This window comes from Serinus canaria, chromosome 1 (genome assembly GCF_022539315.1).
Source record: "Serinus canaria isolate serCan28SL12 chromosome 1, serCan2020, whole genome shotgun sequence".
Classification (NCBI taxonomy): domain Eukaryota; kingdom Metazoa; phylum Chordata; class Aves; order Passeriformes; family Fringillidae; genus Serinus; species Serinus canaria.
The window spans coordinates 26,197,120-26,210,268 of record NC_066313.1 but is presented as its reverse complement, the minus strand read 5'-3'; the positions used below and the strand labels follow the sequence as shown (position 1 = coordinate 26,210,268).

General features: G+C 45.7%; 1 protein-coding gene across 1 annotated transcript in view; it reads right to left on the bottom strand.

The window, feature by feature from the left end:
- Positions 1–6,657: 6,657 nt before the first annotated feature.
- LOC103827136 (3 beta-hydroxysteroid dehydrogenase/Delta 5-->4-isomerase-like) overlaps positions 6,658–13,149 on the bottom strand; it is a 15,592-nt gene continuing 9,100 nt past the window's right edge. Inside the window, exons 3-4 of the mRNA XM_030234994.2 lie at positions 11,487–11,651; positions 6,658–7,639 (exon numbers count right to left, since the gene is read on the bottom strand). Of these exons, the coding sequence (XP_030090854.1) occupies positions 6,825–7,639; positions 11,487–11,651 (980 nt within the window). The 3' untranslated portion in view covers positions 6,658–6,824. The remainder of the gene's footprint in view (positions 7,640–11,486; positions 11,652–13,149) is intronic.

Genomic DNA, 13,149 nt, shown 5'->3' with positions numbered 1-13,149 from the left:
CATCAACTGTGATTGTGAGGAGCCTTCTTCCTGAAGGGAAAAAAAAAAAATCACCTGATGTGGAGGGTCTGTAACCTCTGTGGGCACCATGAGATTTTAACTGGCTCCTGTTGGGAAAAGGCTGTACTTCAGCTGCTTGACAAGCCTGATTTTTCAAAAACTGATGAGTCAGTCTGCAAGAATTATGAGATTGCTTCTAAATAATGAGTTTGAGGATCTTTTTCCATGTCTGCAGTTGTGGGATTTTATTTAATCTTGAGCCTTTGTGTCACTCATAGCTTAATATTTCCAAGCCCTGACCTTTTTTTTCTTTTTCAGAATGGTGAGAACCACACTTAAAAATAAAGGAAAAATAAAACTTGGCTTAACTTCCAATCTGGCAGAAGTTCCTGCATCATGAAATGATCAAGAGTGGGCACTCCTGCATTAGGCTCACCCAGAGCATTGCTACAGATACTTAAGGGCAACTTGCTTTTCAGAAAACACAACTTTTTATTTTTTTACAACCTAAATGTGAAGCAGACATGGATCTTTGTTCCATAGACATACCATGCAATTGATCCTGCTGACTGCTCTGGTTCAAAGTTGGCAGCATCCTGGTTTTAGTGAGGTAGCTCCCAGTAACCAGGTGCAAAACATAACACTCAAAAACAGGACATCCAGGTAAAATGTCCCTGTGATATAAATGTGAGCCCCAGAGTCACTTTAGGATTCTTGCACTGATCTTCATAGGGACAGAATAATTTTTCCACACCAAAGTGGAAATGAATGAAGGGGATTCATACACTTTAATGGGATTCACACACTTGACCTTGAGTCTATCACCTGTGGTTCTTCCATCACTTGCTGCAGGATTGCTGGAGGGAGGAAGCAAGGGAGAAACTCAAGGGATTTTTTTAATCCTGTGCTGATAATCTGCTTGTACAGAGAGACCCAGCAGACTTCCAGTGCATTAACCAATTTGTTCTCAGACAGGAACAAAAAGCTAGACAGTGACACTCTGGTTTTCGAAGCATCTTCCAGACACTATCTCAGCTGTGCTGTAGTTCTTGTGTTGTCACAGCTAAGCGTGGCATCACTCCCACTGGAGCAGCGTTCAGAGAATGAACCTGAGACCTTTTCTTAAAATACATGTATCAAGTCATTCCCTTAAAGTGACGTTGAGAAATTCTGACTAGTAATAGGAGTTTTCCTGGGTTGCAAAACAGCCAAGAATGTTAGCAGGAGGCGAGGTGGGATGAATACTTACTTCTGTGATGTATCAGGGTTGATCCTTTGTCTCTGTTTGTCTGGATCCCCCGTACCCAGCAGCAGGCAGCCCACACCAGCAACCTTGCACTGTGTTTTTTGTGATAAAAGTGCAGACTTTGTGAAGGCAGAAACTCCGCAGTCGGAATGTTAAGCTGGGCTTTGCCGAGCGAGGGGGAACCATCGCTGAGGATACCATCTTGTGGCAGCGAGAGGCACCGACCGACAGAGCCAGCGGATGGAAGCTGTGCGGAGCAAAGCATCAGCCCTACCGAGCAGCCGATCGGGCACTCCTCCCTCGCCAAGAAAAGGAGGAAATGCCCCTGAGGAGCAAGTCCTGATCCTGGGCTCCCATCCCGCTGTGTCCTCGGCCAGGAGCTGCCGGGAGGGGACACGCAGGGAAAGCCGCAGGTTGACACTGCACTCACCCCACCCAGCGGCCGCTCCAGGACATCCCTGGCCCAAAGCAGCTTTCCCTGGGACAGGACGGCGAGATCTGAACGCAGATCTGGTCCTTACCCCGGGACCTCTCCCAGAAGTGTCCGAGGCCACTTCCCACCCGCCTTCCCGGTGCATGAGCGAGCTCTGCCCTCTGCCACCAGCCCCCGACGCCAGCTTGGCTCGCAGAGCTGCTCCCAGAGCCCCGGAGGGGGCACGGGGGCACTGAGGGGCAGGAGAGCCCAGCGGCGATCTGGGCCCTGCAGGAGGAGCCGCTCAGCTCGCAGGTAATCACAGAGCTTGTGGCAAGAGGGGATCCAGCGCCTGCTGGGAAGTTGTCCTGGTTCCTTTCCCTCATTTAGAGCAGTGCCAGGAACAGAGAGCTCAAATTAAACGAGGTCATTGTAAAAGGAACTGCCTCCTCTCTGTAAATACATCGCCAGTTCATTTAAGGGGGCTGAGGGAAGGCTCCTGAGGAAGCAGGAGAAGCTGAACACTGCAGAATGGCTGCCTCACCCACTTTGTACAGGCAAAACCTGCCGTGCCATGATCGGGGTCAAACAGCTTTCATCTCTTGATTCTTGCTCGTGGCTGGCCAGAGAGACCCTTGCTGCAGCAGCACCTGCGGGCCAGAGATGATTTCAAGAGCCCTGTTGAGAAGAGACATCAATTCCAAGATGGACCAAAAGAAACTCCCCCCTGAAAGTGAACTTTCTTGGGCTTAGTGCTGAGTGTGCAGCGCTCCTTTATGTCATCAGCACAAATAAATTGCAAATAGAGCATGTGGAAAGCCCAAGTGCGTGTAAGAAATCCAGTGTGCTTTTGGTCTGGATAAATTAAACCTACATGGATAACTAGAATTGCATGTGGCATGATCAGAAAAAAATATATATAGCTTCTGATGAAATCACCCCATAGAAAATGTTGAGGTGCAAGAATATTTGAAAAAGAAAATAGAGAAGCTGAAGGTGCTTCATTCCTGTAATTTATTTTCTTTTTACAAAAAAAAAAAAAAAAAACAACAAAAACAAAAACAAAACAAAAAAAACCCACACACACACAAAAAAAAAAACCAAAAAACAAAACACCTGAAAGGATGAGATGATTACTGAGTATATCAGTACCTTCAAAGCAATTTTTGCCCACATGTATTTTATTTCCTTTCAAATTTCTGGATTGTCTTTCCACATTTTAGGCAGCAAAAAAATTCCCCATCTTTCTCTGTCTTGACGGTGTTCCACAATGCATGTTAAGCATTTTGAGTGGCACCTGTTATAGGATCAAGCTGGAGATTAAATAAATCTTTATTTTTGATTAATGTTCTTTTCCCTTTTGCAGATTAATCCTTAACTACTTATTATTCAGTGCTTGCTGCCAGCACTGGAGAGACACATCTTATTTAAGAAATGAGACAAGTTTAGCTTTGTGAATGAGGAATGTCTAGAAATAGCAATCACTGGTCTGAGTAAGAAATCCATTGCACAGCCACACATGAATTCCAGTTATCCAGTGGATTTTGAGCTGAGATGGAGGTGCAGAGGGAGAGCTTTCAGGAGGGAGAAGAGTATTACATGGGAGTGCAGGGGTCATGGCAGGGAGTGGTGAAGGTGTTCTTCAGGAATGTACCCAACTGAGCTCCCACTTCCCAAATTAGCTTTAGAGCCACTGTAATCCATTATAGCTACATGTGTAAGTGACAGATTTCTCAGGTCAAGAGACAATTGGTACTTTTGGTTTCCTACATAACAGGGGCTGTACATAACTTTTCACATTGTTATTCTGCACAAAGCCTGTGAACTGAGCCAAAGCTTTAAAAAAGGAAAAAAAAAAGCAATTTTAAAGATCATTACTGAGAAAGTTAACAATAATTTTGTGATTTTATAATTTAGTCTGTATTAATTCATTTAAATTCATATTCAAATTATTGTTATTTGAAGTCTGCAATGCACTCAGGATACCAGTGTCATGCTTGTCTGATAAAATGGATTTTTCACAAAAACATGCTCATTGGCATCAACTATCCAACTGTCCTCCACTGACTGTATCCTATATTAATGATACCAATTCCAAGCATGGATTTCTGGTATTGACATGATAGCCACTCTTCTTTCTGTTCCTCTACAGCTTCTTCCTTGTCCCTAAATCCATTCAAAATGTGCATTATTATAGTTCCTGGCCCTTTTAGCAAGCAAAACTCTGCTCCTCTGCAGTGGCAAAATATTTAACAGCAAATGGTGGTCTTTATAAATATAGGGTTTTGAACCTGATGGAACCAGAAGTCATTAATTTGCCTGTAGCATGTAAGTATCACTGATGTATATTTGCTATTTCTTCCTTTTCTGCATGTCTGAAGGGTAAATAAACACCTTTCCAGCAAAGTAGCCTTAATGTCTTGGGGTTTGTTTTCTTTTCCATTGTTTATACAGAAGTAAAGTTCTTCTTACTGACTGTGATGCTGTTGACAGTGGAGCTTCATTGATAACCAATAGTTTGCTTTATTGATTGCCAGACAAACTAATTAAATCAGAGGAATGGTCCTGGTCAGCTGACCTAAAAGCAACAAGGCTCCCCCCGATCAAGTACATTTTGTAGCCATTTTGCCAACCTGCCAAGGGTAAGAGCATGGAAACAAGCCACTGCAAAGTAGGCTGGAGGGCAAACTTGCAGAGAATCAACCCTCTGCAGTAAGTTTGCCTGTTCTCCTTCTTGGTATCCTTGGCAAATCCTTATTGGCTTGTGTTTGTCACTGGGTAACAGCACACAACAGCTCCAGTGCCTCCGAGCAGCAGGAAAAATGTCTCAGGTAGCCACTCCCTTGGGCTTCCAGGATGCTTTATTCCACTACTTTGGGCAGCCACCTGAAGCAAAAGACAACAGAGATGCCAACCCAGGGGTGCTCAGGCAGGGACAGAAATGGGGAATAAGCTTCCTGTAAGCAGGAATGGCTTGTCATGGGGATTGAAGGAAGGGAGGGGGGTAGCAAGACACAGGGAGGAAGTTCAACAAAGGAGGAATTTGGCCCTTAGAAATCTGAATGTTGGGAGCAAGGCTCTTGGAGAGATGAAAGATCCCACTGTCTTCCTGTGAAGGCAAAAACGGCAAAGAAAGCTCTTGCAGTGGGAGCTTGCACTTGGGAAAAAAGTCACTGGACTGTGGAAGAAAAAGTGTGCTTTATTCTCTCTGGCAGCATCTGTGGATATTTTAGGGCCTCTGTTAAACATGTGGAAAGATGTCCCAGTTTTCTGGAATGTGTTTTAATACCCCATCCCTTTGACGTGTGAAGTGTCTCCCCCTGTGGAATAATGGCTTTGCTGCTGCTGTTCTCCCTCTTCCTTTCCTGCTCTCATTCCCTGTGCCTGGATTGCTCTTCCTGCTCCTACCTCAGTGCCAGAGCAGCCATGGCTGCACCCATTGCTTGGCACTCACTGAGCATTAGGGTGAAATATCATTAGCCTAGAAAAACTGTGGGTGTTACTGTGTCAAACACGTTTTAGCTTTTCTAAGGGTGGGCAGAGAGCAGAATAAATAAAATAAGAGTGTGCCTGCAGGGGAGGGAAGAGGAGCAATGTCCATGGAAGGGGATGGAGAAGAAAAAAGCACAGAGATCTAAGTGCAGTGTCCCAGAGGCCTGACAGGACCAGCTGATGCTCTGCCAGGGCCTAAAGCAGCTGCACCCAAAGCAGCTGTGACCTTTTCTTCTCTCCCCAGACCTCTTTGGAAGAGAGGTCCTGTGTTCCTTCAGGATGTTTGACAATCATTGTCACCATGGCAAAAAAGGTGAAAAGGCACATCTGAAGGCAGGGAGGGATTAAGCAATCTCCTTGCAGGCAGATGGAAACCAAAGATCCCTTGTGGGGATCTGGGTCCCCAGAGCATGACTGACAGCTCGGGTCACTCTGCTATTCTACTACTTCAGACCTTACCCAGTTAACCAAAGATGTTACTGAAGCACACAGTAATGTTTGCACTGGGGCTATCTAGTGTTTAGGGCGCTGGATAATTAAACTCAGCACAGACTTCAGGCACTCAGCACCCCTGGAAAGGTGATTTATCTACATTAGTATTGAGTCAGGTGAAATGTTTCTGTTCACACCTCTAAAACAAGACAGAAATTCCCATCTTTTAGAGTTGTTTTCAGCAGGTGAGAAGAGAAGCATGTTTGAGAAACCAACACTGGATCAGATTTGTTTATTCAGACGAGATCTGTATTTTTGCCCACAAGTCAAGTTACACATTGTGCAGAAGCTCATGTGGCCATCAGAGAAGCACAGGGGCAGCACACGTGTACCTATCAGCCCAGGTTAGCCTTTGTTCCCAGTTGAAACGTGGTAAGAGCAGGATTTTTTTCAGCACTCTTTAGTTTTCCTCAGTGGTCACAAATATTGTCTCTGCAGTGGCAACCCCTCTGTGATCAAGGCCTTCCTGCAATATTTTTCTCCCTTTCATTTTCTTGAAGTTGTTCTGCTGGACACCCACAGAATTTACTGCAAAATGAGAGTGTATAAAGAAGAATTCACCTGACCAAATCTGTCCCTTCTCTCCCTCCACACACTGTCCTGCCTAAAACTGTATTGCACTTACATTGTGCTTGTGCTCTCATGATGCTTACAGCGCCCAAAGTTTGGCTGTCAGGTGAACATGAAATGCACAGCACCCTTGAAAAAGTGAACAAGATTGGCTGCAGCTTTTGCCATCAGGTGGCTTCTGCCTGCTGCCTGTTTGGTGAGGCTGGCAAACTCTGAGTGAACAGGGTGTAGCTGAGTGGTGCACATTTGTAAAGTGTAATCATACTTCTAGGACAAGCTGTGTTTTACAAAAGCCTTGGAGGTGGCGTGGAGGGAAAGAAAGGCTGAAGTGTTCACACCATGGATTGTGTGGAGTCTTGCTAAAATCAGTCCTTGTGCTGCAGAGATGTACAGGTGGGTGTGGGCTATGCAGTACAGTTACCCTCATCAGCCTGTACTCAACAAACAAAGGTACATTTCACTTTTATTTATTCTGAGGTCGGGGGTGAGGGGTTTCAGTGGGCTCTTACACAAAGGATTCATTTAAATGCTTTGTAGTTTGCTGCTGCTCCCCCAGCTCTCCTGTGGCTCAAGGCCCTACTTGCTTAGCTGGGTTTCAGCTCCTCTCCAGGCTCAGGCAGTGCTGCTTTGCAAGCACAGCCTTCTCTGGGGGATCACCGAGGCGATCCACTCTCCAGTGCCCTGCTTGGCCTCTTCCCACGTGTAGCGGGGCACGTAGCCAAAATCCTGCTGAGCCTTTCTGTAGGAGAAGGTGAAGGGGGTGTTGAGCAGCGTGACCAGGTGGCGGTTGGTGGAGGGCACGTATCGGACGAAGGGGCGCAGCAGGAAGCTGAGCACCTCCAGCAGCAGCGAGAAGTAATAGAGCACAGGCAGGGGCATGGGCAGCCGGGGCTCGATGCCGAACCCCAGCTCCTTGGTCAGCTCGTAATTCAGGTCAGCGTAGCTCATGTGAGGGGTGTCATCTGAGATGTAGTAGAACCTGCCCCTGACGTGCTTGGCTCTCTGGGGGGCACGCAGGGCTTTGGCCGCCTGCAGGTGAGCCCAGGCGATGTTGCCCACGTACACGGGGTTCACCAGAGCCTCCTTCCTGGAGAAGCGCAGGTAGATGTTCTTGTTCAGCAGGCACTTATCCAGATGGCCCTGGAGAAAGGGGCAGCCTTCCCCAAAAATGTACATGGATCTCAGGGCACAGGTCATCAGAGTGCCACCATCCTTCAGCACCTGGCCGTCTGCTTTCAGCACAGACTCCTCTGCCAGTCTCTTGCTTTGGGCATAAGGAAATTTGGATGTGCTCTCATAAGCTGTGTCTTCGTCCCCATTGAAGATGGGGTCCCCTCTGCAGTTTGGGCCCGTCACTTCTATGGTGCTGGTGTAAATGAAGTGCTGGATGTTGCAGCGGACGCACGCCTCCAGCAGCAGCTGAGTGCCTTCAGAAAACAAACATGAAAGGCAGTTTAGGTCAGGGCCTCCTAACCAGGAAAAAGTGGGGGTTTCAGATCAGAAACAGCATATCTGCCCTGAGCTGAGCCAGATCTCCCTCCCTGCCACTGGAAGGATCCTGTCCTGCCTGAACAGGGCCGTATATTCAGTGACACTGAACCTGCTCTGAATCTGTATTTTCATGGTATCACTGCACCTTCAGAGTAAACAAGGGTGAATTTTGATCCTAATTGCATGTTGTGGGGGTTTTTTTATGAAAAGAATCAAATTTTTGCCTTTCTTTAACTTAGCATGGAAACTGACCACGAATTTAGGGACTTGTGCCAACTTGAGTAGGCTTAAGGCAGAGAACCTTCAGAAGCTGCCCCTCCCCTTAGGTATCATCCATGCTCTGTGGTAAAGCCCATGTTTTTCAAGTTTGAGGATGCTCTTGGGTGTTTTGCTAAGAAGGGACAGAATTATTATGGGACCTGAAAGTCTGCTCCAAAATCAGTGCACTCACACCCAGTGCAAATTTATCCAGGATTTGACTGACTAAAGAGAAGGGCTTGGAGAGAAACATGGTGAAGCAAGGCACGATAACATGTAGTCAAAGATCATGAAGTGCAATGAGAAAAGAGAGGTTTGTGTGTGTAAGCCTCCTCTTCTGGCTTTTCCTTGCAGCAGTACAGGATTTCTTACATTTTAAATCCTTTAATGCTTTCATTGGGGGCAGCAGAGGTCGGTCGTTCAAAGTCTTTTAAATAGCCAAGAAGGTTAAACAAGGAAAGCACTCTGAAGGGGGGAATAAATACTTTAATAAGTTGTGTTGTTATACTCTGAAGGGGGAAATAAATACTTTAATAAGTTGTGTTGTTATACTTGCAATTAGAATAATCTTTTTCTACCCAGCTTTGAGGCAGAAATTGCCTTACTTATTGTAATGAGAGAAATGAAATGTAAAAAGGCCGGCAAATTAGGAAGAGAAGACACAGCTCAAAGACATTTGGAAACATTTTTGGCAAAGGAACATTAAATTAAAATGACTGCTATGGTACCAGAAGGGTGTAGCCTAAAATCCAGGGGATACAATCAAGCACAGGCAGTGAGGCACATTAAAGATCTTCCAAGTCTGCTCAGTCTGTTACAGCAACAACTGAAGGCAGTGCAGACCAGGCTAGTGTGACTGAAACAAATACAATGAATTAAAGAGGTTCAGAAGAGCCAGGAATATTGGCAGCAAAATATGGACTTGTTAATGAGTGAAAAATAGGAAGAATTATTGAACTGAATATTGCTAGGGCACCAAAACTCCTCTTTTCAAGCTTGAACAAGAAAAAGAAAGAAATTGAAACAAATGGAAAACAAATCTGGATGAGGCTTTCAGAAACATTAAGGAAGTGCACTGAAAAAAGTTACACAAGCAGGAATAAATTAATGTGAAAACTGAGTTCATGCAAGTCACCCTGTTTAGATGACATAAAAGCCAGGATCATCTTGAAAAAAAAATATTTATTTTATTATTTTAAAAATAATAGCTTTATTCCTGCTGTCAATACTGTTTGAAAAATGAGGGAAAGTAATCAAATGCAGAAGATCTTGATGAAATGAAATGAGATAGCAAGTTTTAGAAAAAGGCAATCATAAAATTATCTTGACAGTTGGTATCTGTTCAAGATGAATTTCACCCAAATAAAATGTGGTTTATTTGTAAATCAAAATTGTGTGTAAAAGTTTAAAGATGCTACAGTAATGGGAATCTGAGTATCTTCTATATAGCATGTAATAAGTAAATTATTACTGTATTGCATGCTTTATTTAGTGAGAGGGTCCCCTTGGTTTGTTTGCCCTTCTGGTTGAGGATCTGGTTCACAGAAGGTATTTTGCTTTATTTATAGTTAATTAATTTCTCAATTCCCTTCCTTTGAAAAATTTGATTCCCTTCTTTCCTAAAAAAGATATATTTGCTCTGAGATATTGTGTGGTAATGGAGGAAAGCCCTGCACCAAGGCAAGCTTAAGTTTCTCCCTTCTGTCCTGGTTCGTGAACATCCACACCTGACTCTTGAAACATTGATACTACATGAGTTTTATTTTCCAGGAGAAACAAAACTTTCATCCTGCAAGCCCATGAAATATATAGCAGTGTCCTGGCTGATCAGAAAACCAGAAGAGCATCAGAATGGAAATGGAAGAAAACAGGGAAGAGGGGACAGCAGTATTCACTCTGTGACCTTGTGGCCACTTGGCTCTGGGAGCAGGACTGTGGATGGGATTTCATTCTAGCAAATGTTATCAGCTAATCCTCCCTGGCCCAGTGGGCTTTTGTCACCCATAGGCAGCTTTCTGGGACATTTTAATAGTAGCTTGATTTTTTTTTTTTTTTTTTTTTTTTTTTTTTTTTTTTTTTTTTTGGTAGTTGTTTTTTATTTTTCCCCACGGTAAAATGTGTTTAAGCAGCGCATTCTGCTGTGAAAAAACAGATTGTAGCAGGAGCACAGTCATCAAGACAGAGCTTTAGAAATCCTCTCTCTTAACTACCAACCAGGTATATTTTTAGATTACCCAATGCACAGGTTTCCAGGAAGTTGCCTTTCTACTCTTCCCTCCTGACAGGGGCCTAAGAGGCTGCCCAGTGGGCTCTCTATGCTTTGATCACTGATAATTTGTGGCTTTGATTGAGCCAAAATGAAAGAGTCTGGAAGCTAATGATACAGGGAATGAGCCACACTAAAATAACTGAAATGCCATCCCACTGTTTTTAAGTACATGTAAGAAACATCTCAACTGCCAAGAATTCTCTCTTCCTCTGAACACTGGTGAGCAGCCAATATTTGTGAAAGTGATGCCTGTACAGGTATGCTCCTTATTTTTCTGTGAAGAAGCTCTGTGGCTGTGGCAGAGAGGAACAGAGGACTGGGAAAGCTGTTTGTGTAAAGAAGAACATCTTCCCCAAATCTGCCCCAGGCAGTTGAAGCAAGGCAGCCAGGGAGGCCAGTGTGCATGCAGGTCAGGCAGTGCCAGTTCTCTGGGTGGCACTGGGGGTTTTGGCATCACAGACAGGGGCTGAAGTTGTTCTTTTAGGAAATACATTTAAACTTCCTGGTAGGTGATGCTACATTCCTAAGGCTAAACTTTCTCTCTTCACCTGATATTCCCTGAAGAATGGGGGTTCCTTAGTGGAAGGGAAAATCCCATCCCTGAGCCCCTGAAACCCCTCCCTCCCAAAGCTCTGAGTTTGTTGGGGAATTTTGAATTATAAGCTCAAGATGGGAGAGCTCTTGTTCCTCTCAACTGCCTTCTTGCACACACAGACTTAAAGGCAAAGGAAGGAAAAGGAGAAAAAGAAGAAGAGAAAGAATAGCAAGGAGAGAGCTGCAGGCTCTGGGATATCATCAATGCAACATTTCTGTAGCTGCAGCCAAAGTCTGCAGTATTTGTAAACTTTGAAAAATGTACACAGGCAAGGATGCCATGTGGGGTGAGAGTAAGGACCAATTTCTGAGGTGAGCCTTGGGATTTCAGAGGGGAATTGCTTTCAGAAAGTTCCCCTGAGCATGGGTTTATGACTATCACTGCTGAAGGCAGGGCCTGTGCAGACCTCAGCATGGGCATACAGAAGTGTTGCCAAGAAGGAGAGATCCTGCACTGCCCTGAAGTGGGAGAGACTGGGTGTGGAGAAGCCCAGAAATTCTTGGGGTTGCACAGACACGGGATTTGCACCCCTGGGTATGCCTGAGCAAGATGCAGGACAACCCCGGTGACCTGGCCCAAAACAAACACGGCTCAGGTGCTCCCCCCTGAGCAGTGGTGAGGACACAGATGTGGCTTTGAGGAAGGTGCTTCCCCTGCTCACCTGTCACATTGACTTCCCAGAGCAGCTTCTTGTCGATGAGGCCCAGGGTGTCAATGAGGGAAGCCGTGTGGATGACGAGGGAGACCCCCTGGCAGGCACGGTGCAGGAATGTCACATCTCGGATGTCCCCCTCCAGGATTTTCACCTCAGTCTTCCCCTTGAACTCTGCAGGGGCAGAGAAAACAGAGCACAAGACCTTAGAGGCACCCTCAGGAGAGCACTGGAAGGCTGGTGAAGAGCTGACCCTGCCTGGCAGGTGCTGACTGTCCAGGAACTGCAGGGATATTTTAAGGCTGTGAAACAGAAGGCATTTTCCCTGGACTCTACTGTCAATGCTAACTGCAGTGCTACAGAGACTTATTTTGCATCACCTGCCATAGATCTGGCACCAATACTCAACGTGTTTCTTTCCATTTTGTTTTTTAGAGGGAGATCTTTTCCACTGCTAGCAAGCTCCCTTGAGTTGTGGCTGTGTTGAAGTTCCCAGAGGAGCAGCTTTAGCTGGGCATGTCCTGGTGGCTGGCTGGCTCTGGATGTGTGAACCCAAGAGCACTGAACAGGCACTGCATGTTCCTGCCTTCAAGCTGATGAATGATCTCTCTCCACCCAGAGCATGTGAGCACAGGGATGTGTTCATACCTACTTTCTGCCCCTTTACCTTGCCTGTATTTGCAGCTCTTCTAATAAATCACATACAATTCTGACAGCTTTTTCTTGTGCATTGGCCAGGACTTACAGTGCCTCTTCCAGCTCCAGCTCTGGCTCCATTTCAGTGTCTGTGCTGTGGGTAATTTTTAGCCTGCACGTCTTTCTGCTTCATACCTGAACTCTCAAGAGTGCTCTCCTGAGCTACCTCAGCCTGGCTTGCTTAAATCCTGCTTTCTAAGCCCTGTCCCTCCACAGCAGCTGCAGTGTGTGGCCCCAGAGGAGCTCTAGGTCTCAGAGCCATCCTGTGCTGGGTGGAAGGATTCTTTCTGCAGCCCAGAGCTGCACAAACATGAGCCAGCACCAGACAATCACTTGGAAAATGCACGGTCCAAGGCAATGCTGCTGTGCAGGGACCTCAGCTGGCCTGGCTGCAGCAGTGCCACGGGACAGGAGGGGACTTCCTCAGCATGAGCCACAGCCTGTGAGGGGCTGGTGCCACCAGCAAGTCCTCTGGGAGCCTCTGCTGTGGCTGCACTAGGTGGCTCCCCAGGCACAGCTGCTGGGCAGGGACTCTGCAGCACGGGCAGAGCCTCTGTCTTCTTCCAGCCTAATCAAATGCCCCTTTTAGATAAGAGGAGATCCTGATTAATTTGTAAAGCTTTTAGCTTCAGCCATGACTGAAATCTCATGTATCCTAGAGCTTTGTCACCAGCTCCAGAGCAGGCACTATTTCATCCCATGTCTGTAATAGGAAACACTGAGAGAGACAGCTGTTGGATCTGGAACTGAGTGGGAATATATTTTAAAATTATTTTATCTCATTTTCTCTATAGCACACTAAGAATGTGATCCTGGGTCATTTTAACAATTATTCTGATGCAACAGGCTTAAGGGGCTTTTTTCCCCCACCACAAACAGTTGGTCTGAGATTTAAGGTTTGTGAAACATTTGCTGAACTGTTACTAAATCTAGAGTTGCTGCTCTCCCAGCACAGTCACTGCCACATGCTCTCTTC